The 27657-nt window shown below is 35.7% G+C and overlaps 1 protein-coding gene across 3 annotated transcripts; it reads right to left on the bottom strand.

The window, feature by feature from the left end:
- Positions 1-739: 739 nt before the first annotated feature.
- On the bottom strand, positions 740-25767 carry LOC135103414 (SPRY domain-containing protein 3-like). 3 transcript variants are annotated; one of them, XM_064009606.1, is made up of 10 exons: positions 25628-25767; positions 21209-21479; positions 20980-21104; positions 18728-18809; positions 16909-17056; positions 15015-15200; positions 14404-14553; positions 13717-13895; positions 13347-13611; positions 740-12644 (listed from the first exon to the last, which is right to left on the bottom strand). In XM_064009606.1, exons 2-10 carry the CDS (start codon positions 21412-21414, stop codon positions 12510-12512), a joined length of 1476 nt encoding a protein of 491 aa, XP_063865676.1. In that variant the 5' UTR covers positions 21415-21479; positions 25628-25767; the 3' UTR covers positions 740-12509. The 3 variants fall into 3 exon arrangements, with proteins under 3 accessions (XP_063865676.1, XP_063865678.1, XP_063865679.1); XM_064009608.1 differs by lacking the exon at positions 25628-25767 and adding an exon at positions 25302-25570; XM_064009609.1 differs by lacking the exon at positions 25628-25767 and adding an exon at positions 23971-24069.
- Between the last annotated feature and the right edge of the window lie 1890 nt (positions 25768-27657).

The raw sequence follows: 27657 nt of genomic DNA, 5'->3' as shown, positions 1-27657 counted from the left end.
TTGTTTTATATCTCCATAATGTGAACATAAATTATTCAAGAATTTGACCACTAATAACTGAAAGGAAAAGTATCTATTAAGATGACCTGCAATTTTGAAATTATCATGAAAAATATTATCAATATGAAACTCTTCATTGAGTTTCCATTGACTTTGCACTAAGCCCCTGAGTGTCTGAAAAGAATCAGAGACTAATGGAGTGACATTCATTAACACCATAACCTAAAAAAAAGTTGATGTAGTGTGTGTGTGTGTGTGTGTGTTTTACCTAATGTCTAGAGGATCATGTACTGGACTCCTGAATGCCAGCCATTACCCTCCAGGAGACTTAAAACTCGCATATAAAGTCCAACCTATGAGTAAGACTGTGACCTTTCCCATACCACACACCACATCCTCTTACTCAAGATAGACAGCATCTGCTCTTAGCAACCTGAGCAGGGAATGAACCTTGGCCAGCCAAGTGAAAGGCAATGAGTGTGTGTAATTTGCAAGTCTTGAGGATCACTTGCTGAACCTGCAATAATGGTACAGCTTAAGAGTTCACATAGTCCACTCTATGGATAAGGCTGAGAGTTTTGACACACCACAGGCAATGTCATCTTACTCAGGGAGGACAATAACTATTTGCTTCTCTGTGAAAACTTATAGGAACCTGAGTTAGGTGTGAGGCTCAGCCTGCTCAGTGACAGGTGAGGATGATATCATTGAAACTGTTGTGTGTGTGTGTGTGTGTGTGTGTGTGTGTGTGTGTGTGTGTGTGTGTGTGTGTGTGTGTGTGTGTGTGTGTGTGTGTGTGTGTGTGTGTGTGTGTGTGTGTGTGTGTGTGTGTGTTAGCCACATTTTCCCACTACATCAAACCAACAAAACAATTTACAAAAAGATGCATACAAAGCAATGATGAACAAAAAAGTCTAGATACATTTAACACATCTATTCATCACTGCCACAAGGCATGTGCCTCAGCCTTTGAACAACATATATGCAGAAATGCAAATTGTGAAAAAAAAATTCTACATACCATAAAATTCACGGAAATCCTTAACTTATGCTTTTTAAATACAAAAATAGAAACTTTCCATATGGTGCAATACTTAACAACTTTTGAGAGAGAGAGAGAGAGAGAGAGAGAGAGAGAGAGAGAGAGAGAGAGAGAGAGAGAGAGAGAGAGAGAGAGAGAGAGAGAGAGAGAGAGAGAGAGAGAGAGAGAGAGAGAGAGAGAGATCAGGTGGAAGGAAAGGTTGAAGACAGAAGAATAGAACTAGCAGTAACACTGAATTATACACAAATGTAAACATAAACAAAGCTGTAGTGTCAAGATTTATGGATACATGTGGAGTGTAAGACAGAAGCAACAATAATCATAAACATGCTCACTAATCCTGCAAAGAATTCATGACCCATATTTTTTGCTTCTGCCATCCCCAGTGCCCTGTGGGGACATTAAACATGTTACTTAAAAAAAAAAAAAAAAGAAAGAAAAAAAAAGTTAAAGGTTGCAATTACATGACTATTATGATAAAATGTCAAGCAAAACATTTTTCTGTAACAAGCAACATCACTGTTCATTACAAGTACCAAGTTACACATAACAATCCACCAGTCTTAAAACTAGCTCAGTGTTGTAAACACTGCACTTCTCTCCCATTCAAAGACATAATGATCATCATGCTTTAAATGCACTTCATCTTATAAAGATAAATATTTCCATATAACATGATAATAATAATTTATTTTTAGAATTACAACACGTACTCATATATCTAACTTTTATCTGATAATTATGCAGGGTGAGAATTTAGTGTTTTAAGACAGGCAAGTTATGATAGTGTATTTAATCAATGGTAGTAGCAGCAATGTTAATACAGTATGTAATATTTGATCTATGCTCATGATGTGCTGTCTTTATATCTAACTTTTTCATCTCATAAAGTTTTGAGCCTATATGTGTTATTTATTAGCACCATTTCTACCTCCAATTCATTCACAGTATTGATGTTTGTCTGGAAAACTCTGAAAAACTCTTCTTTTAACCATCTTGTCGTTCCTTTCTTATTTTTTCTTATTTATATATATACTTTTTTTCATTGTCCCTCATTATCCAACTATAAGTCATATTACTGGCTTTAGAACCAAATAAATATCATCCTCCTGTGTGTGTGTGTGTGTGTGTGTGTGTGTGTGTGTGTGTGTGTGTGTGTGTGTGTGTGTGTGTGTGTGTGTGTGTTTACCTAGTTGTATTGTACAGGGCATGAGCCAAAGCTCATTTTGTCCGGTCTCCATATCCATATTTATTCAGTTTCTTTTTAAACATGTGTACACTGTTTGCCACAACCACCTCTTCCTTCAAATCATTCCAGTGTGTGTGTGTGTGTGTGTGTGTGTGTGTGTGTGTGTGTGTGTGTGTGTGTGTGTGTGTGTGTGTGTGTGTGTGTGTGTGTGTGTGTTGTGTGGTATGGTATGGTGTGGTGTGGTGTGGTGTGGTGTGGTGTGTGTGTGTGTGTGTGTGTGTGTGTGTGTGTGTGTGTGTGTGTGTGTGTGTGGAGAAAACAAGAATCAAGAAAATCCAAAGAACTTGTCTTTTAAAGAAAAAAAAATAAATAAACAAATAAAAAAATACATAAACAAGAGAAATACAAGAATTCTTGACTACAAAAATAATGTATATTCCACTGTATTTGAAACATTGATCTTTTCAGCCTTAGAATACCTAGGTACAACATATTTTGTTATATTTACACTTATGTTTTGGCTCTGTAAAACCATAGGTTCACATTACCAACTGTATAAAAACATCATGACTATCTATTTTCCTTTGCTATGGTAACTTTCCATGATCTTGATTAGTAAAGAAGGCTACAAAATTACAGTCCTGTAGACCAATAATAGTGCAGACATCAGTGAACATGTGCAGTGTATGGTATGAAATAATAAGATAGGGTGGATCTGCAGTGACACCCACATACCACAACAAAAAGTACACACTAAGAAGGACCAGGTAGCATCATCATCAAATCAGGAACTTTACTTAGTTTTCATCTTATTTAAAGGTCATACACTTTTTTCTTATTCCTATGATTATAACAGCAACAATCTGTAATATGTACAGTAATCACTCACTCCATGCAAAGATTAACTTTATGGTTATCTTACTCCCTATAAAGTATTTGAATGTAAATACTTTTACTGCACCTGAAATCCTACAAAAACATAAAAGATAAACAGTTTTTAGAAAGACATCACATAGCATTCATTGAATAAGATGATGCATGGTAAGGCTCCCAAGTATCCAACAGCATGCTCATCCAAGAAGATACAAACATCAGACTAACAAAATTTGGGAGGAGGCAGGTACAAGGTGGTGAAAGTATGTCCCCATGTGAACTGCAAGGGTGTACGAGTGTATTCGTATGACAATGGGGGGTACAGAGGCAACGGAGAAAGAAGAGAGAATGGAAGTGATAAAATGGTAGAGAGAGAGAGAGAGAGAGAGAGAGAGAGAGAGAGAGAGAGAGAGAGAGAGAGAGAGAGAGAGAGAGAGAGAGAGAGAGAGAGAGAGAGAGAGAGAGAGAGAGAGAGAGAGAGAGAGAGAGAGAGAGAGAGAGAGAGTAATTTGCATGACAATAAATCATAGGGATACTATCCTGAAAATATTTGTTTCTTTAAAACAACAGAGTATTGAATGCTACATGATTACACATATCTTAGTGAATAAGCCAAGGCAGTTGCTGCAGAATGCAGTTTTCTACAATGTGTTGTATTATTAGAACAGCAAGCACTGTCTGAGTGCCATACTGTGTTATATAGGTCCAGTGTACATACTTGGGAGTTTTACTGGATTTGCTACTCATAGTTGTCTGAAGAACTTTAGCTTTGTAGAAGCAAGAAGCCAACCTCTTAGTACACAGAGGCCTACATTAAAGAAATAATTACAGATTGTTGAAAAATTTTCCATAAAGCAAAACAGAGCCCTAAATACTGACATGCTTAATATTGATCAAAGAAAAAGAGGAATACATCTTATAAAGAACTTTGTTTATGGTCTCCTAATCCTCAAATATCCAGGGACGGATTAATGGCTTCTCTGATCTACACTTTGCTATCCAAGGTATAACTACATCAGTCATAGAACACAGCCTAAGTATTAGAGAATACATTTCTAATAATCACAAAAACTACTGGTATGAATATTTTCCCTTGTGAGTATAATTAGTTATATTCTTTGAGAGGGAATAGAGTCAGCTTGCCTTTAGCTGGCTGCCACTGAGTCTATCATGCCAGGCTGTTCAGCTCTCCCAATACAACTCTACTGCTCATCTTAAGTCACCACAGGCAACACATACGAGTATATAGTTTTATACTGTATTAAATTGACTTGTTTTTATTATGAATAGTTCTTGTGATTTTTTTCCCTTCATTATCAGCAGTACCATGAATGACATGAGCACCTACACAAGAATTGTTTCAAACAATGATAGGCTGTCTGCCTTATCCTCTGCTTAGGTAAATACATATCTGAGGTTGGTTTGGGCTCACTTCTTGATGCAAGCAAGTTAGAGGAACATATTCTTCTCCTGTATGCCTTAGGTTCAGTATAATATTTGTATAAAAGCCCTATATTTGTTGCATGGGCATTACAATCTCAAAATATCAATAACTGCTATTAACACACACAGAATTAAAATATTTAAAAAATGTTATTAATATGCAGTTAGTAAAAATAATTAACACAGAACAAGATTAGTACCAACATGATCAACATTCAGTCAATATCTGGAGTAACATGATCAGAAATAATATGCAGTAAATGTACAAGTAAATGTACAGTAAATGTGACCAGTGACATGCAGTAGATCTTCAATGAATCAGTGCTTCTGCAGGTGACATGCATCTCCTTAGACTTGAAAAATGTGTTATATTAATTTCATCCACTTTTATGTTATGGTGGAGAGGTCCAATTTTTCTTGGACTGAGAAAAAAAAAGTTAGAGAAGATTGGGGATCTGAGTCAGAATAACATTCCAGCACCATGATCCCCTACATGGCTCACTAATACCTGAGCTGGCAAGACTGTGGCATTACACATGTTCCACCAGCACACAGATGAAGGGCATATAACTGTGTGGATTTCTAAAGAGGCTGTCTTTGCAAACTACTATCCCATTTATAAAATAATTACCATTTAAATGTTCATGAAATATGAAAAATCCATTGTCTATTTGTGGATATTTCTTAAAGCACACTTTTATGAATGTATACATGAGGTATCCCACATTAGAAAGGCCGCTCAAAGTCTGGTGAAGTTATAACAATAACTTTTTTTTTATGTTATGACAATAAACTTGACCTGTAAATCACCAATCATCATTCAAAATCATAATGATGTCAAATAGCTGTCTCTCTTGACTTTCATTGCAGAACTTTTGTTTTTTTTCTGCAACTTGTTTTATATTTTCAAAAGTTACACAAATTTTTAAAGCACCTTCAGTTAATAATGGACAAGATAATGTCTGTGAACTGTGGAGCAAAGAAACACGAACAAATAACATTAACAATAACAAAGTAGAAAACTTAAGGGGAAACTGGCTGAGAGATATGACACGAGGTGAGGGGAGTGCCTTGATTGGCTGATACCTTCCCTGCACTGGCTGAGCTGTTCTAATAATTCACCCCTGAAAAAATTCCACATTATAAGAGCTACTCACCCTTCTTATGTAGAAAACTGCTCAGCAGCATATCATGCCTGCATCACTGGTCAAACAGACATCATTCTCAACCTTGCTTACAATATTCAGAGGGACATTCACCTACACTTACACAAAAGTGAAGACCTCAATAAAGCTATTTCAATAAAGCATTTCTAATGCTGGGCACCTCATCTCATTTAATAATTCAATATAACATTACAGAGTGGTTCTGATATGTAATCTTGAATCTGATCATTAAGATGAACCACAGAAATCCAATGTGACCTACAAGTTTTTGGAAACATGTAAAGCACTGAGTTTCGTACAAGAACTTTAGTTAGGAACAAAAATAAATAAACAAACAATGAAATACATAAATGAGCAAGTAATAGTTTCAGTAAAAACTATAGCAACATTATCATAATTTGTCTTACAGTAATGCCAAAGACAAGCAGACAGACCAAGGATGACAAATGGATAATGAATAGATGACATGCAACTAAAATAAATTGCACAGGATACTCAGACAATGGAAATGCTATTTAGGTGCACCTAAGATTCTTAATTATGTATATTAAAGCATGCACTTATGTGGATCTTTAAAATCTTTAACATTTCTTGTACAAAAATTGAAAAATGGTATCAAAATTATAGATTTTACATAGTCAGTTCACAGAAGGTTCATAAACCCATCGTTTCTTTTCCTTGGGTCATCTTTAAAAACATAACTTGCAGAGAGATCAGAGTAACTCATTACAAAGTAACAAAGTATGCATATGAAAGGCTTAGAAAAAGGAATAAACCTTTTTCCTTCTCATACAAGAAATCAAATCTAAAATTCAAATATATATATATATATATATATATATATATATATATATATATATATATATATATATATATATATATATATATATATATATATATATATATATACTATAAACAATGATAACTTTAAGAAAATACCAGTAACAGAAAACTGAGGGTCACATGAAGACCTCAGGTGTGGCTGTCACCACAGTGTTGGAAGATTCTTGACTGTAAGTACACAAAAATACTTATACAGCAAAAGCATGACAAAACTTATATTGGCAACTACTAGAGAACATGGGCACCTCAAGCCACTTAAAATCTTATGCACCTGCCCTGTTCCTTCACATCAAACTCTGCTTAGTAACATCAAAATCTTTACACACCACAAGTCTGAAAACAGGCCAAGGCATGTAGCAAACAAGCTAAACAATTATGTATATGAAAATTTAACAATAATCATTGTGTCATACAAAGAAAATGTTGAGAATGTTTCCTTTCTTTTAATAAGTGTAATTTTTTCTTAATGCATGAAGAAAATAGGCATGCAAGAATTTTTTGTACTTTTTGTAAGTTGACTTATCTAAATTAATCTTTTGTCTAAAAAGTCCTCATTATTGTTGCTTTTACTCCAAATTTATTTTCCCCTCTGATTTTTCACAACTTAATGCTTTATTTCACTTTGTCTGGTCATAAATTACCCCATAAAAGCTTAGAATGATGAGCCCATTGAGAAATCAGTGAAAACCTGAGAATGAAGGTTGGGGCAGGCATGTAAACCCCGCCTAAACTTAAGATTTACATTCATTCATATACACTGCTAAACATTTACTTGACCTTTATGTGAAATATGATGCAAATCCTTGTCATCAACCTTTACTGTATTATTTTTAACTAAACACACTATAAACAAAGTAATGGCTATTGTATGTAGCAATTGATTTCATGAAGCCAATCTTGGCATTTTCTAGTCTTGTGCTATCATGCAGCTTGTTCATGCAATGAAAGCTATAGAGATGCAACAAAGCAGCTTCATGCTTTATGATGCAGCAATATCATTAACAATTTTTTACATCCTCCAACATCTATAACAACCAACATTGTTCTTCCATCAAAGAATATTTTTATTCCATCCAGTTACTGCTGGATTTTCATATATTTCACAGTTTATTGCAAGTATTCTTCATGCTATTTTTATTCAGATCTATGGAATATATATATATATATATATATATATATATATATATATATATATATATATATATATATATATATATATATATATATATATATATATATGAATGTTAATTAAATTTCAAACAAAGAGGTTACAAGGCACAGCACAGGTACTGTGTATATTTACACAATAATCATATTCAACAAATTTATAAAAATCAAAGATTAAAGCTTAACTTTTCTTATATTTGATATCCAGATAATTTCTTTACATCCAATTTTCTATGAATATGATTGACTTTATCCAAATCCCTCTCTAATACTTGATCCTAAACATTATGTAATACTTGAAGAAGCACAGTTTTAACATTCTACCATCTTCCTTATGAAAAGAAAGAGTACACCTTGCTGCAAATACTGTACTCCACATGCTACAAGAACATATCTACAAGTTATTCACAGGAGAAATAAATCACAGCCTGGGAGTGACATCTCCCTACAATATGAGTCATTGTTTGATACTGCTTAGGGGAAGGTTAAAATTCTAAAAAAGAAAGTGTGTGTTGGTGAAACTGTAGGTGCTGATAGGAGAAGGCCAGTTAAAAGGTGGAAGAACAAGGCAATGATGTATACATGTGAAAGAGATTATAGTTATATCAAGAACACTTGACAAGCAAGAAGGGTCCAGATAGGGAGAAGTGGAGGATCTTCTGCCTAGGCTATTACCCTTAGGAGATGCTTTCAGAGGGTACAAGGTGTCAGAGAAACAGACAGATAGGACTCAAATCAAGGCATGCAGATTTGATGCCAGAGAAGCCACTATATTGCAAAGACACACTGAGATAAGTATCTATGTTGTTGGACATCATCATTACTATTATTGGTGATTTACATAATATTTACAGGATCCACACCAACATATTATAGTGTTATACATGTAATTTTCATGATTTAAGCAAGATGTACAAATATTTCATTCTTATCAATCAAAATTATGCAGAAGGGATATTTCTAAACTTTCCTGGAGAGACATGAAAGCACCATTGCAACAAAATGGGACTCTGGCATTTGTGATAAGACTACAAATAGAAAGAAGACATACATCATCACAAGTCAGACACTGGGCAGAGGATGAGACACTCCAACATGGAGCTTGGTGCTGAGCACTCTAAAGACAATATATGTTTACCACTCCCCAAACATCTAAAGATCACCACTCTCATAAGACTTTTCCACCACTTGATCTGCCTATCATCCTTAAATAAAGTATATTAAATCATAAAATTGTGTATTCTTACAAGTGGTGGCAGCAGTGGAATATGAGCCAATCCCTCTTAAAAAGACTGGCTGAATATGCTAAGAAATCTTGATAGCAAATATGTTGGTTCATTCTTTGCTGTGATTTACACAAAGTAATAAAAAAATTATATATTTTGCATGTCAAACTTTACATGAAACTGAAGATACTACAGTTATAACGTTCCCATCACTAAAATTACATGACTTTGAATTTTGCAATGATTATTGTGAGAATATATACAGTATATTTTACATAAATTTGTTTGCCTTGTGCATAAGTAGTCTACTTGGATAGTAAGCATTTTCAACAATACCATCCATTCTTGTAACACCTCTAATATAATAATAGTTTAAACAACACTAGTAATCATAAAAAAAATATAAAAAATATATAAAAAAATAAAATAAAAAAATCTGACGATAAATTTTTCAACATGTGAATATTGTCTTATGTTACAATGACTGGAAACAAACAACTGAATGCTTAGGCACAGATGATGATGTACCAGACAGACAGTAATTACTCCATATAAGAAAAAAATCTTTGCCTGTGATTTTCTTTATAACATTCAGAATCTTCTCTTCCCTTGAAAAAAATATGCTTGAATCCATAACATAATTATACAATAATACAACTGTAACAAGTTTGATAATAATTTGCTATTTATAAGAGTTGTATTCAGAATTAATGATCAAACTTGTCTTAACAGACTCACCATGATACAGCAGTACAGCACCAGCAGCAGGTGCAGCCCATCTTGTCACAACATAATATTTTGACTAGATATATTATCTAAGGACTTCAAAGTATAAACATTAAGTACACATAATTAATGTGAATTTAAAAACAATGAAATCATTACCAAGACTTTTCCTTAATGATAGTTTCTATTCTGGAAATCTTTACTTGCACTGTGAAACTCACTACTGTGAGTTGTGGTTACATTTGTAAGCCAGAGTACTCTGGTGTTTTGTCTTCTATCAGTTCCAATAAACTTCATAAACAATTACAGCACCCATTATATTCAGACATTTTTTTAAGTCTTAGGATGCTGCTGATTCCCCAGACAGGCCAACCAAACATGCTGATATCATGGCCCTCTCTGGGAACAGCATCACTCTGAAGGGATGCATCAATACTACTCATTAAGTCAACATCAATACAACACATTGATATTATAAATAAGTTGAAAGAAGAGACAATAATAAAAAAATGACACTGACTTGAACCAAATGTGTATAAAATTAATTTAAAGCAAATCATGTTTGATTTAACTCCAGCAGCTCATCTAGCTACTGCTGAACCATATACAATGAACCCTGCACTGTCATGCTTTTATGAATGAAAAATATTTCCTTAAAAATAAAGAAAATGCATTACAAGAGGTTAATGTTCATCATTCTATTGAATATCATGCATTACATATATGCATATATGGCCTGTAACATACATATATATGCAGACCACATATGTATAAAAATATTGTCACTATCATGGGTGTGAAATAAGAAACAAAACATTACATATGAAGGCAATACTTTGAGGCACAGTCAAAGTGATGAATTTGACTGGGAAATAATTCACAAGTCTTTAAAGGTAACACTATGAAGAGCATTAAAGCAAAAAATAAGTACAAAGACACCAATACCCACACATTGGTTCATGCTAAATGTTGAGAGGCTTACGCATGCTGCAGTGATAGAATACACCAAACTTTATCTCCTCCAGTCTTACTCAAAATGACAACTGTAAAAATATTTATAGTCTCATGCAATATAAAAGATTTAATTCAAACACTTTGTCTTATTTTTTTCTGACCAGGTAATACAGAATTGAAACATTTTGCATTACCTCACAGTAGTAACACAGTAATGAATCATAATTTTCTATCTGCAGCCAACTCCATGACTATAAAGAAGGCTGCTATTAATGAAATGATTTTGAACTCCTACAAAATAGTCCACATGGTTTACAGGAATGGATTGTCAGAATATTACATTGTCTCACAAATATTTCACTAATCATGCAGGCCATTGAGCCATAGGATCAGGTATATTGCACTTTAAGGGACAATTGAGTTTGCTTGAATGATGCAATCATACATTCAATTTGCAGAGTATGCCTTAAAGATGGGATACCTAATCTACATACTAAAAATATGATGAACTACAGATTTGGTTAAGGTGTCAAAGTGCCTCCTAACATTAAGGCATTATTGTCACTGGGTATGAGAGCCGTCTGTTCGTTTGTACTGTCAGAAGGTGGGCTATGTACACCGCATGGCTCAGCTCTCAGCTTCTGTTTCACACATATGAAGGTGTGTGTGTGTGTGTGTGTGTGTGTGTGTGTGTGTGTGTGTGTAAGTGTGTGTGTGTGTGTGTGTAAGTGTGTGTGTAAGTGTGTGTGTAAGTGTGTGTGTGTGTGTGTGTGTGTGTGTGTGTGTGTGTGTGTGTGTGTTGTGTATTGTGTGTGTGTGTGTGTAATATATATGTATACATATATGCTGTTAGCATATAATCAACAAAAAACATTTAAATATAATTCACTTCATATGCCTTTATGTACATATTCTACCCATAAAAATTCATGGGATAAGTACAAAAGGAATATTTAGGTAAAATACATTACAGCCATGAAATTAAACCTCAGCAGAGTATGGAGGGTGACTAACTCCTAGAGGAGCAACAGCACATCCTGCACTCAAGGACATGACAGCCAGGCAAGAAGGAACACATGCACAACTCAAATGTTAAGCACACCCGCTAGGAAGATAAAGGAACACTTATAGCTTCTGAAAAGCATACCAATAAGAAAATTCTTCTGATTGAGAGGAAGCATAATGTTAAACTTTGCTTGTCTGTAAAAATATATAAAATAAATTACACATTTTGTGCTAAAAACTATCACAATTGATTGATTATATGCTATAAATACCCTGCAATATGCTAGGTGACTCTCTAGTTAATATGATATTTTGAATAATGAAAATGGTTATTGAATATCCAGGTACTTTCATTAAATATACATAAGAGTGAGATACACACACACTGACTGACATCATTGAATACGTATCTATGTAATTTCTCACAAATACCATCAAATGTAAATCATCCAAGAACAAGAATACAAAAAGTTTCAACCTCAACAGAATGCAAATAATGTTTCTCAATTTCAGTACTTCACAACACGTGGCTATCAGACAATTACATGGCTATCAGACAATTAAAGCTGTCCCATAGTGCCCTGTTGTCGGCATTCTCTTCTCACATCTTGCAGCACACACTAATCTCTGTGGCTGTGTGTCCTGCAACCAATACATGACAGGGGGGAAATCACCAGACAAACTAGTAAAAACCAAATATGTATGTACTGTTCAGTAAATTTCTAATCTACACTGACTATTAAAGCGACTGCATATATCCTGCTGAAACCCGTGACATGTTGATAGGTAAATTTTCTGATGGATGATTTAACTAAATCACACCAGTATTCAAGATCACATCATAGTGGCTCTACACTGCTGGAGAGGACCAGTTATTAGCCTGTGAGGGGGCGAAGGTTGACCCTGACTCTTTCATTGATGCTTCCCATGCTGATGCTTGGGAAGAATCCACCTCGGGGCAATTCCACCTCGCGCCGCCCAATCATCTGGCCATTTCTTGTAAAGAAGACCTGCCATGCAAAGAATAATTTTTAATAAATAAAGCCTGTCACCAAAAAAAAATTAATGTTGTAGATTCTTACATTGTCATTAACTAGAAATATCAGAACACAATAGCATAACTATGGTCGACTGAGTAAAATTTTAACTATACAGTTAAAGATCTGCACCAGTTCAATGATGTAAATATACAGAGGTATTATACAAAGGTAACAGTCAAGTTGGTCATAATTCTGCAATTTATGAAGTAAATATATATATTTGCAATAACAAAGTTTAAAGCTTTTAAGTCTCAAAGACTAAGGTCAATGGCACTCGCAGAGGATAAAACACTGTGAATATTGAAGCCAAAGGAACGTCTTTTAGGTGCCTTATGCAAGCAGGAATTGTCTCCTTTGAGCTAACCATCACTATGTTATTGTACCACAGTTGAAAGCTGTGGTAGATGTACCAGCAAGGGCCACACACCCAGAATGTAGGGCACAATATCCAACTTACATCTGATACCTAAGGACTGTTAGGTAATATGGGCTAGAATATAAAGAAACTGCCCCTTTGTTTTGTCTTGTTTTGGGACTGAACCCCAAAACCCTTCAGTCATGAGCTGTGTGCGCTAACTTTTACACTGCACGATACTCTTATGAGGAAACAATACACTGGCAGTAAAGTAGAGTATCAGATTAGCATTCATAAATAAGCAAAACCTCATTTACCTGGACCTTGCCGCCTAGGTGTTGTCTACGTGAAGGTTCTAGGGAATCCTCCTCATCTTCTTCCTCTTCTTCCTCGTCCTCATCATCTTCAGAATCAGTAGTAAGAATATGGTTATGGTGATGGTGGTGGTGGTGGCGGTGATGGCGGTTAGGATAGAGAGGGGAGAGGGCTGGCACTGCTGGCTGCTGGTAGTGTAAGAAATGCTCCAGGAGGTCATCACATTCCAAGGGTTCTGGACTCTCTTCCTCCATGCTTCCTCCTTCACTGAAATAGAACACTGCACTTAATTTGCTTATGTATACACATGTAATCATTTTGACATTATTATTACTTTCTATATGGATAAACTATAAAGAAAAGTCCCATTACCTATCATAGTTACACACATAATCTCTTGGGAATATGATGCCACACCCCATGATATCTCCTTTGTGGCACCGAGGCCCAAACAATGAGCCAATGGACTTCCCAGTGAAGACTCTTCCATCATCAGCGTGATAAGCGATACTTCCTCTATTCCAGCCAGGGTGTCGATATTTGGGATATTCCTGTGTACAATGTTAGCATGATAAGTATGACCAAACTAATGATTAGTGATAAGTCATTAAAAATCCCTATTTAGAGATGAATGATGAAGGGTAAGACTACTTGTTCAGACCAAAAAATAAGACTAAGATATGTCTTTCTTCCCTTTTTTTCTAAGCTTTAGAGTTTCAAGATCAGCCTTACTGTCCAATATCAAATGGTGTGTTTGCTGCAAGTATTTCTATGACTACATCTGTCATATCATGACAAGATAGACACATCTACAATTACTATGAGACTTACACATAAATCCCTGTACATGTACACTAACACAATGTAAACATGCTTCCCCATATAATGAGAAATAGTGATGTTTACAACTTGAAACCTGCTATATCATTAATCTGTGATGGTAGTTTGCTATGTATTCTAAAATAACACTGACTTCAAAATACTAAACTCAATGAAGGCAGCACCAAGTTCTTCTCTAAATATTGCTTCATGTGTGGCTAAGTTATATAAATAGCATACCTTCTTTGTAAGTCCTATGGTAATGTAACCTGAGCGTCCTGGATCAACAATCTCCATCTCAAAATAATGGCAAGTAGTGTTGAGAGGAACACGAGCCTGAGCAAGACCCACATCTAAGAGACTTTTCCCTCGCCCACAGTACTCCAGCATCTTGAAGAAAACCAGAAAAAGAAAATTCATTAAATAAATTGCTTACTTCATTCAGGAACCTTTCTTTCATAGTTTTCTGAGACTTCAACTGATAACTAATTAAAATAAATTCAAAAGATAAAAATCTGCAGAGGACTGGCAGACCTTCTTGACTGCAATTAAGAAAAAGAAACAAAATGAGTCAGGCTACAAGAAGTTCATCTGATAAGATATGACTGGACTAGAAAGAGAGAAACTGGTATGTAGTGTATGACAGAGGTCACAAGTGTGTTACTACAACTGTCATGCAAGCCACCACTTCAAAATTCTTGAAATCTATGTTTGTTATGAAAATGATGCAAATGGGTAGAATTATTTCAAGGATAGTATTATTAACAAGAAACTACAAAACCATTGCAACCAAAACTGGGCAACAAAACAGCTCATACAAATACAATTTCAAAAGCAAGAGAAATTCTAACCTGGCCATTTAGCCGAATATCATGAAGACGAAGCCACTCTTCCTCCATAGAGTCAACAGACATATGTGTGTCTTCATCAGGAGGCCAGATGAGCTGAGGAACAATTCTGACAGCATCACCAGCAGCAGCCAGTCCAACACAGGGAAAGAGTCCTCCACGAGCAACATGAACCATCACTACACCAATCTGGAAATATAATATTAGTCATATATATATATATATATATATATATATATATATATATATATATATATATATATATATATATATATATATATATATACAGTTAGCGCGGACCGTAGTGCAAACTTCAGAAAAAACTCAATTTCATTTATTAAAAAAATCCAAAAAATAAAATAAAAACCTACACTTCAAAATTACTTGGGGATCGGGAAGCCCTTGGCCTTAATGACCTGTTTAAGTCTGTTTGGGACTGAATCGGCCAAATTCTGACAGTGGGAAGCAGGTATTTCATCCCAAACCTTCTGAATGGCTAATTCAAGCTTAGGAATAGTTGATGTGTCCTCCTGACGAAGGCGAGCCTTCATGATGCCCCACAAGTTTTCAATGGGGGAAATATCGGGTGACTGACCAGGCCAATCCCTTATATACTCAACTTCACAATCATTGAGCCATTTTTTTGCCGCCTTAGAGGTGTGGCAAGGGGCGCCGTCCTGCTGCAGGATCTCACATCCGGTTTTTGCAAAACACTCTCCCAAATTCTCCTGCAGAAGTTTAATATAGCGCTCTGAGTTGACAGTCTGGCCCTTAGGGAGTATTGCAAGGTTTCCCAAACCACCATAGCCAAAGGCACCCCAAACCATGAGATAGGGTGGGTGTTTAGCAGCAGGAGACTTCCACACCTTCTTTCCCTTGCTCTCGCTGATACAAAAGATCGCCTCATCAGTCCAAAGTACCATTCTCCAGGCTGTAATGTCCCAGTCTTTGTATTCTTTGGCAAATTTGACGCGTCGAGCCCTTTGTCGGGCAGTGACCAAGGGCTTAACACGTGCTTTAACTTTCGAGTAATTTAAGCGCTTCTGAATATTTTCTTGAATTGTCCTAATAGAGACTCCTCCAAGAAGTTTAGGGTTCTTTTCCTTCAATTCCTTTGCAGTAATAGAAGGTTGGAGGTCCAATTGACGCTTTACAAGCCTTAAAGCCTTTGGAGATATAGCAAGGGCCTTGCCCCCAGCATGTTTGTGGGTGGGCACAAAATCACCCTTGCCACCCACACGCCATTTATTAAGGAGTCTGGACACAGTTGATTCTGTCAATCCAACTAAATGGGCTATTTCTCGATTATTTTTACCTACTTTGTGGAGTTCAACAACTCTCACGACATCATCATGCTTTGTACGGTTTCCAGGCATCATGCAAAGAGCATAGCACGCCCAAAAGGACAGCAAAAATAATGGTAAAAGCTAAAGAAATTCTGAGACAAAGCCAGGAAAAACGAACTCTCCACTGGCCAGTAACACACTGAGACCGAGAAACGTGACGCGCGGCGGGTAGGAGTGTTGGGGAAGGATGCCGGTTAGTCACTTTCTCCCGGCTTGATTTTGGTTACACAGAATCATATGGTTCCCCAAAACGCGGATCGTAGTGCAAACTCAAAAAGTTTGCACTACGGTCCGCGCTAACTGTATATATATATATATATATATATATATATATATATATATATATATATATATATATATATATATATATATATATATAAATGAATATGTTACAATGCATTTTTTCAAATTTAAATTTCATACAATTTATACTCCTTCTAATGCTGCACTTGATGCCAGTTTTTCAGAAATGCTCTAAGAAGATGAACACAGCAGGATCACATATCCAATACATCTCTAATTCATACTAAAGGCATGATTATGAAACCCACCTCTTTTCCATTTTTGGTAAAAAACACAGGGACGGATGAGGGATCACTTCCTGGAGACAGTTGTTCATATTTCACACCACAGCCCATCCTGTCTCCACCGCCACACCGTGGCCCAAACACTGTCCCTCTCGGCCAAGCCTTGTACAATCTATAATGTGTAAGTATACGATTGATATCATAACAGGTTTCATATTAAATATTAGATAAGACAGAAAACCCTAACAAGAAATCAAATAATGAAATCTTTTATTCTTAAAAGCCCAATATTCATTATATATCTCAAGTTCATGTGATGACACTGAAGAAAATACTTATTACTTTAAGCATAAAAAGATATATATATATATATATATATATATATATATATATATATATATATATATATATATATATATATATATATATATATATATATATATATATATATATATATATATATATATATATATATATATATATATATATATATATATATATATATATATATATATATATATATATATATATATATATATATATATATATATATCCTTGAAGACCAACATTTTTTCTGCTTCCTCAGTCAAAGTGAAGCAAGCTTAACATATGCCTATCATTCAGCCTTTGTATGTTGAGGTTGCAGCCCACCACTTCACAACCACATCATTAGTGCACTATTCATGCATCACTAAGTCTTCCCTTAAGCCTCTCGGAATGTCTCCTTTAAGATTCCATAAACTCACTCCATGCAACCAGCATCCAAAGAAAGGCATCATTGTTGCATGCTAAACCAACAATCTGATGGCCTCACATTCTTCATCATGCAAGAATTTCTTAGTGAGATGCATGTTACTTTATTTACAATATGATATCAAATGTACAAATCCTTATGTACATTTTTGTTTCACTTTATGACGACCCAAAGAAAAAAATATCCCCTATACAATAGATCACAAAGCCAATACACTATTGATTCTCAGCCTTCATGTCTTTCGCTACACAACACTGCATAGTACATGCCTGTCTGCCTTATCAGATGCTGGCCAGGCATGAGTCCAATATATCAGTTTCTGTAACTTGGTTGAGGGAAATTTCCTGCCTCAGCCAAGATCAGGCAAATCTCAGGTGATGATGATGCCAATACTTGATGGCACTGAAGAGGTAAATAATAAAATTTACCCCTTACATAAATGTTCTTGTCTAAGCTTTTCATGAATAAAAGATTCAATAAAGTATGGCCTACATAACATCAATGTAAATTTGATGAGATTCTACAATATGTTAGTCCATTCATTGCTTAGAATGATACATGAGGTTAATTCTATTTCAAGTAAATGTCTTTTTTCACAAATAAATGGCAGCATCCAAAAACACTAGAAACTAAAGAACATGTAAAACATATAACAAAATAAAATATCAAAATATGAACAATAAAATAGTATAAGATTTTTGTTTATTTACAACTTTTTGTGAGGATTCAGTTTCCCAAGGGAGAGGGTTTGAACATTTTCTCCTCATCCCTTGAAAAGCCTGTTGCAACACATGACAGAATAAAGACACAAGCATTCTACATCCCCAGTTTTCAAGGAAGAGAGATAATTGGCAAAGATGTCAATTATTAGTTTTAGGTATTTGGAGCTGCCCATCTTCCATTAATAAGCACTGAACAAAGGCAAAGGCTATTTTAGTAACTAAAGTTACCATTCAAAGCAACACCCTCCTTGTTAAGTGGCAGTAACAGTCCTGAACTACCACTCCTAGGGTATAGTCTGCCTTCTCTAAATACTAAGCTCTCTGGGTCTGACTGCAATGTGCTTAATATATGTACAAAAATACTTACTTGCCATCATCAGCATGGTAGCCCACACTGTCTACTGCCCATCCCGGCAACTTGTGCAATGGATACTTAGCAGAGCACAGACCTAAAGATTCAATCTATACTTAACACCTTCCATGTTAAATAAAGACCTGTAATTATTTCAATAAGACAACTTATAGTATGTCCTTAATGTTTAAGAATTCTAGCTGAGAAAGCATGCACTACATTAAGGTTAAGTGAGGAGAATGATGGAAGCTTGCTTGTTGCCTGTCTATCAGCTGGTCATCTCTCACCAATATAAACAAGTATGGGTCCTTCACTTGTAATACATGTGGTGATGCAGTTAGCTTTCCAGGGTTAACTGATGAATGCATGCAGCTAAAGTCAAGGCCTGCTGTATACCATAACCCTCACCATATAATTACATTTGATCTACCACTTTCTTTCAAATCACATATGCTCTTCATTTCACAGCTTAAAATGCAAACCCATTTGGATAAATATGTGGTGCACAGACAATGGATGAACAAAGCAAAATGTCTACTAATGGTGCCCAATAAATATCTAAGCTGAAAGAATCTTCACAAGGCTACCTCTGAGAAACTGCACATAGAGACTGATTATCAAAAATTATACATATACTAAAGAATTAATAGAAAGCTAAGAGATTCCTTTCTTTCCATGAAACAATAAAGATATCAGACATTTTATAGGACAAATCATATGTCAATATCACATGCCAGTGTCATGAACCAGAGGGAGCTAGAGTCTGGTGCTAGTGCTTATTCCATGATTTTATAGTATTTTACATTTGATATTGAAACCCATGTGCACCTTGAATAATTGCAGCCACAGAGGTCACAGACTGTGCTGGTGCAGGTAGGCTCTGTTCAAAGCATTATTTCTAAAATTATATGAGTTTCTATCCCAAAGCTGTGATCTGAGTTAATGGGTCACATAAAAGTCATTTCAGATAATCTGGTGAGATATAAAAATAGGCAGGCAATGGTGGGTCTTGAATGTGGGGTTTTGCATTCATCTTACTGCTGTGTTGATCATTTGCCATCCAATCATTTAAAAAAAAAATTTGATGTTGCATTTTTTTTTTAATAATCTAGGTGAATGAACACTCTGCTTCAGGTTTTAAAAACATACATACTGCATTACTCCACAAGCAATAAGCATGTTTCTGATACCAAGGGCAAAGCAAAAGTTGGTATCCAACACTGTATCAAACAAGTGACCACAATGTTCAACAAACAATGCACCAGGCATTATGCAGCAGTGGGAGCAAACCCAGACTCAGGCATTGCATGAAGCCCAGCAGCCTAAATTCAAATGACATATAGTATTTCTCTTTTTAGTAATGAATTAGCAATTCTGACTTGTAGGTAGTAGGTTTCTGGCACACTCTGCAAGGAACAGAGACGAAGGAGCAAGCATAGCACAATTTGGAAAATGCACACATAGCACACACCCTCCATTGTACCTCATGAGTTACTATGTCTCAACATTTTCAGTAGTATGGCTATTGCAAAATGAACCCTTAAATATGAATCTAAATAACAGGATGTTTCACATTATATGTATAGTGTACTTGGTCACATTTTGTAGTTAAAAAGGAAGTGGCTTGGTATTGAATCCTGTAACTATACAAGCACCCAAGAGGAATGTTTACAGTCTGTGCTAGGAGAATTGAAATGTTGATTAAACACAAAGATGTAAATATAATAATGTGGATAAAAAACTGAGAATTATATGCACAAGCGAAGCTAAAGATGCTGTTACTCAATAAATTTGAAAGAAATTGAATAAATAAACTACTTTTGTCCTGTTTCTCTAAATTTTAGTCTTCAAAACATGCATATGTTCCACAGAGTCTCCTTGAAGCTTAAGATAGGTCATAATTTTGGTTCCCTAGTCAAGAACCACATGCAATCCCTCTACAGACTTACTGAACCTGTACTTAGGAAGTACCTACTTGGTCTGAATGAACATTCTTTATGTAGTGTCCAGTTATGGAAAATTTCCAACAATTGAACTACATACCAAGAGGCATTATAATTAAATGAATTACAGTGAATCTAGACAGAAATGGTATTCTGAACTTAAATCTTAATGATGTATAAATACAATATAGCAAAATACAGACAGAAGATTTGTACTTGCTACTTTAATACAGTTGGCATCACACTACATATTTAATGGAATTATACAATTAAATAAAACATTAGTTACCTATAATGGAACATGATGAACCCTGTGGTACTCACCAATGCATATTGCTCCTTGTGCTCCCATGTCTAGAATTTCAATCTCAAAGTAATTGTGGTCTGGAGAGATGGGCATCTCTCCTATGTACACCCCAACTCTTTCTTCTTCTTCCTCTTCACTGTAACTGTCAAAAGTTATAATAAAAATAGTAATATAATGATAACAGACCAACAGAATTAAAGTACAGTAAAACAATGAAGCAATCCATTTCAATTACATGGTACTCACCTTAAGATATCCCCTTCTATAGTAATTCTTTCTGCCCGCACCTTGTGGTTGGCACCCTGCACTTCTGCAGGGTGTCGCTGTCTTACAAAGGGCCACTGTGGACTCAAGTTATTATACATGTCTGCCTCTGAGTCACCCGGTGGGGGGGCAACACCAAAGAGCTTCTTGAAGAGGACAAAAAGGTTCGGGTGTACGCAGCTCAGCATCAGGCTGGCTACGTCCAAGCCTCTGCACCTCTGTCCTCTTTCTCCTAGATCCACACTCTCACCTTCTGAAATTCAGATAAAATATCTTACTAATGATGTCTTGGATATTACAGAAAACCACTTAAGCAAAAAGTCCTTGCAAAGACACTCATTCACATCATTGCAACTATTGCATAAGATTTCTATTTCAGTGCTTGAACATTCAATAATAAAACAATGTGCAAGTAAAGAAAAGACAGTAACAGGGCACTGGTAAACCAATATCCATGTTGCAAATATGAAATTAGTCTGTATAAACATTTATAATATATTTTCTTGCACTTCAATTCCATGAATGCATATGATGTACTTTTAGATAACTCCATTACAATCTGGCAAAGCAAAATTCATTGTAATATCTATTCCTTATGTTATTGGTGAAAAGAAAGCTATTGGATGTCTCAGCTTACTAGAGATGGAGCCTCAAATGAGGGTGAGGATGAGCCTGTAACACAATGTTCCACTGGATATAAATAAAATCAAGGATAGCATCATAAAAGGATGCAAATCTCATATATTAAAACATGTCAAAGCAAGTTACATCTTATCCCTTTCCTATGATTTTAAGGAGCACAGGTTACTGGTGTGTATTATACAACTGTGTCATTTACCCATGGCAACTAATTATCTCAGAAAGACATGTATCCAAGATCATAAATAAAAGCACTATGACAAAATACTAAAATCTTTAACAAAACATACAAATAAATGCCACTAAAGTATATATGTATATATGTGAAAAAGAAAAAAAAGAATATACAGTGGAACCTCAGTCACTGAACGTCTCCCTTTCTGGGCAAGTCGGTTTTCAAACAAAAATTTTTTTAACTCATAATTGCTTTGGTTGCCATACCACGATTCAGCTTTTTGAACAAAGTTTCTTGATTTCAAATACTACAAGGCGTAGCAAAAGCTGCCATTTATTACTAATTTATAGTTTCTATAAATATTTCCTTAATTTTTACATATTTGGAGGAGAGGTACAGAGGTTAAGACAGTAATTCAGTCTTTGAAATAAGTTCCCACTGAAGAACCTCGACGTAAACAAACCAGGTTCGGTGCTCAGGAGTAATCCTGAGTTCCTGTGGCTCTCTCTATGACCCACAATGCTATCACTACTGCACAACTGGATTTTCCAAGTAGCTTTTCCTAGCAGTAAGATGTCTAAGTGTTATGATCACCTTCATTTTGGGAGTGAGTGGGTTGCTCCTTTCTGTGTCACTGTGTAAGGCTTCCCTCATTTGATCAGTGACAAAGAGAATGCCTGCAAGTCTAAAGAATATCTTTTGATGAATTTTGTGTCACTAAATTAATTCAATACATCCTTTTTGGATAAAAAAAATTTCTAAGTTGGAGATGCTGTGGAGCAGCCATCTTAGCAATGGGATCGTTGGTCATTACCAGCTGATACATGGTGGTCAGGTGTCTGAGAACTGATTAATTTGTTTTACATTGATTCCTTTAAGAAAAATTGTTTTGTTTTTCGAACTTTTCAGATTTTGAGCAGCATTCAGGAACGAATTAAATAAAAAAACCAAGGTTCCATTGTATATATATATATATATATATATATATATATATATATATATATATATATATATATATATATATATATATATATATATCTTAGCAATGGGATCGTTGGTCATTACCAGCTGATACATGGTGGTCAGGTGTCTGAGAACTGATTAATGTGTTTTACATTGATTCCTTTAAGAAAAATTGTTTTGTTTTTCGAACTTTTCAGATTTTGAGCAGCATTCAGGAACGAATTAAATAAAAAAACCAAGGTTCCATTGTATATATATATATATATATATATATATATATATATATATATATATATATATATATATATATATATATATATAGGGTTTCAAAAAATCTGAAACCTGATCTTTAAGACTTCAAGGGATTTTAATTCACTGGAAATAGGAAAAGAAGCCATCCTGTTTCACCATCCTCACTAGCTAGAAAGATCCATGATTAACAAATTGCCTTAATTCTCATGCTAGAAAGATGATAGTATGGAGTTTGAAAAATGGAAGGTCTGTGTAATGCATTAAGACAGGCATGCACTTAGTGAGCTTACAGAACAAATATCCATTAAAATCATGAGAAGACAGCACGCTCAAGTTGCGAAGCTAAAACTTATTCAGTCAGTTATGTCATCCTGCTGTCTATACAATAAAGACCATAATCACATAATATGCCTTGTTGTATTCATATAAAACATCTAGGTGATCATAAGCCTATACTTGATGACAAGCACCAAACTAGTCACTGAGCACAGTATTTCTTTGCTAATTAACACGAGTTTTCTGCCATTCAAACTGCTAAGTATGACTTATCACAATACCTCACTCATCTGGCATTCAGTCACTCCAAGGGATTTAGAAGGTAGGTAGATAATATAGATGCTCATGATAACGGCTTAAATTGCCAATCATATGCAAAATAAATAAGAAGCAAAAAAGGCAATGCCAACAGGTGACGAGTAAGTAGGAAAAAGAATACCATCATAGCCTGTGGGCCGGTGTGGAGAGGTTATTGTCCAAGCAGGTGGTGTTAAGGCTCACTGCAGGTGCTAGAGAAGTTAGGTAGTATGTTAGGTTAAGAGGCATTCACACAAACTGAAATACTTTTTACCATTAGAGAGAGAGAGAGAGAGAGAGAGAGAGAGAGAGAGAGAGAGAGAGAGAGAGAGAGAGAGAGAGAGAGAGAGAGAGAGAGAGAGAGAGAGAGAGAGAGAGAGAGAGAGAGAAAAAATCTTTTTCAGTGAACGTTATTTGTGCTTGAGACACAGCACAGGGAAAAACATCAACAATGATGATATTAGTAATAATAATAATAATAATAATAATAATAATAATAATAATAATAATTGAGTATGAAAATACTCAACAGAATTCATTCAGCAAGTCCATCATCCATGTATTACATGGTAAGAGTATTTTTAATAAACTATTACTCTTCACCGATATTAATTTTTTTTTTACTACAATAAAGAATTATAATTTTAATTTCTGCCACTAAAAAAATGCTGCAGCTTACTTAGGAAGGAATCTAGGGACTCTTGAAGAATTTGAGTTCTAGGCTGGTTGGGCTGGCAGCCTGTCAGTATGAGTTGCCAGTTATGCATTTCTGGTGTGGTGTCACCATGTTGGGCAAGCAAGGATACTGCCACACTGAGTGGGAGAGGCTAACACTGCAATAAAAATGCATAACTGGCAACTCATACCAGCAGGCCATGTTCCCAGCCAACCTGGGACCTCAATTCTCCACAAGTGTCCAAGGTTACACTCATAACTCTGAGGGCCCATGGCTATCACGTAGAGCTGGTGATGTCATTTCACATACGTAACAGCTTCTGAGATGGGGTCTGGACTCCTGGAGACCTCTCCATATTAGGCTCCACTGTTCCTTAAAATATTTGACAAATATAAAATAATCTTTTTCGTATTATATATATATATATATATATATATATATATATATATATATATATATATATATATATATATATATATATATATATATATAATTTGATATCTTATTTCTTAATTATTAATGTGATCGTTCTGCATTAAATAATGCTAACTGACAATAAGAATAAGCAGGAATTTTTTTTTTTCAAGCAATGCAGTGTGCACTGTGCAATGAGATGCACTTGTGTACTGGGCGGATGGGAAGACACAAAGGCTAAGTCCATTAAAAGAAAATGTATCAATCCACACATTCTAATTTCATTAAAACAGCTGTCTTGGTTTCCTATTTCTTCTTGAGTATATAGGATATCAACACAAACACTATCTACTCCCGGGCGCCGCGACAGGCCAGCAACTTACCGTCACAAACGTCCCGTGCTAGCAATGTTAGGAGACAGCTGATGTCATGGTGCAGGAAAGGCGTCGTGGTGAAGTTCTGATTATAAACACTATACCTATTCACCTCTGCTGCAGTCTACCTTACATATGTCCACCTTAAACCTCAGCAAACAATGCAACTCAACGGGATCGAAGCGGTGGGTGTGAGGAAGGACTGCGCAGGCGCCTCACACATCCTTGTCCCTGCTCGCTCACTCCTATACACCGCTAAACTCACATTACTTGACTACATACACCACTAAATCACCTCGTACCTCACTATTCTGACCCTCCTCTCATGCTCTCACCTTAGAAACACCAGGAATAGTTCATGGATACCAATGCATCGTGACGGAAATTTTGGCAGCGACTTTTGTTTACATTTCAACAGCTGATTCTCTCCCTTCTTGACTCCACGATGAGATTTTGTTTCAGACTGACTGACTGAATGCGCATTGTTCGGATACTATCAATGCTTCATGTTTTAGTTCAATATATTATTTAAGGTAGTCGTATAAATACGAAATATTGGTTATAAATTACATTCGTTAATGTTGATGTTTTTGAGAGAGAGAGAGAGAGAGAGAGAGAGAGAGAGAGAGAGAGAGAGAGAGAGAGAGAGAGAGAGAGAGAGAGAGAGAGAGAGAGAGAGAGAGAGAGAGAGAGAGAGAGAGAGAGAGAGAGAGAGAGATTTTTTTTATTTCAATAATTTTATAGCCTTCTTACATAGTCCAGTTGGAGGCTATACTATTTTTTTTTTTTTTTTTTTTTTTTTTAGCTAGTGACAATCTTCCTTTCTACCACGTGTTTATCACCACTCCCTCAGTTATTCCCAATGCTTGTTCTTGTATCCCAAGTCTGCTGCCTTTCAAGTGTACACTACATTGGACCATGCCTTTCTAGTACAGTACACATATATGATAATTGCATATCCACCGCATCATTCTCCAGTTTTTATACATTCTTTAACAAACATCTCAAGTTCCATCACTGAAAATAACATAAAGGCGTCTTCTTCAGTTTTCATTTTTAGCTCCTCGGAGCTCCACCCACTTCACCACTGAAGAACAGACCAGCGGAGTTGCCTGGCGTGCTACCCAAGGAATAAGTGTCTTACAGTTCACAGAGACCGCAGCAGCCTTAACCACTCGCTCCTTGAAGTGTATGTTATTTAGAAGTGAATAGCTGGTTTTCCAGGATTTGTGACAATTGTCACTTGAATATAAGTAATCGGATATTGTCGATTCTTTTTTTTTTTTTCTGATCGAAGGAAAGAGACAGGCAGACACATTGGTTATTTTTGTTTAATGTCTGTTACATTTAAAGACGAGGCATACAGCAATATGCTGTATCCCGGTTAAGATATTCTCGGCCAAAATGATGCTTGATGTTGGCCAAATATGACTAATAAAACTTGCTGCATGGTACTTTATATACGACAGTTATGAAATGAAAAGTCAAAACATCTTTGCTGGTATTCCCATACTTTCCGCGTTTTGGGTGCGTTCCACCTCTTATATAGGGTATCCGTATATTTATTTGGACAGACTGCAAGTATTATAATATAATGAAATATGGTCTATTATTGGAGATTATGGAGCAGGGGGAAACTATGATGAAGGTAGCACGTCTAGCAGCTGCTCAGGTCATTCACAGGGGCGAGAGCGAGGTTCTTTGACCCGCTGTTTAGATTTCGCCATGTTAAGGGAACATTCTATCCCGTGTATTAATTCTTCAGACTTGTCTTACTTCATCACCTGTACAAATACAAATCACTCTACAGAATATTCTAGCGTGAATTGGTTGTATCCGTCATGACTTCAGACTGCATTATGGGACTGTACCAGAACACAAAAATGTGTTGGAAGTCGTGGCCCAAGACAAGAAAGCCACCTTTACCACATGCCGCTAGAGGGCTATGACGGTTTCACGCTCATTATTACTATTAATTCATTTCGAAACAATTCTCGCTACGTAGCTTTAATAATGGTTTTCACTCATGACTTATATCCAGAAAATTCTGTAAGTTCGAGCTTTTATTGAAAACAATACACGCACATCGGCTTGTTTTCATCTAACATGTTTGCATCCCTGCACGCAAGTGGTTGTGTCTTTCGCTCTGCCCCGCTGCCCACCCACAATTCTCTCAAGTCCTTAGAAAGCCCGGGATAGTTTTAAGGTCCGAAGCTCCCCGGAGACCTGCGCGAAAGGAATGGGTCGAAAAATGTGTTTCCGAGGTGCTTGCTAAGAACTGAAGACTCCTTCAGTGACTAAATACATAAATTAATAATAACGAAGATAATGATGATGACAACAACAACAACAACAACAACAACAA

This window comes from Scylla paramamosain, chromosome 9 (assembly GCF_035594125.1).
Source record: "Scylla paramamosain isolate STU-SP2022 chromosome 9, ASM3559412v1, whole genome shotgun sequence".
In the NCBI taxonomy this organism is placed as follows: domain Eukaryota; kingdom Metazoa; phylum Arthropoda; class Malacostraca; order Decapoda; family Portunidae; genus Scylla; species Scylla paramamosain.
This window is presented reverse-complemented; position numbering and strand designations above follow the sequence as displayed.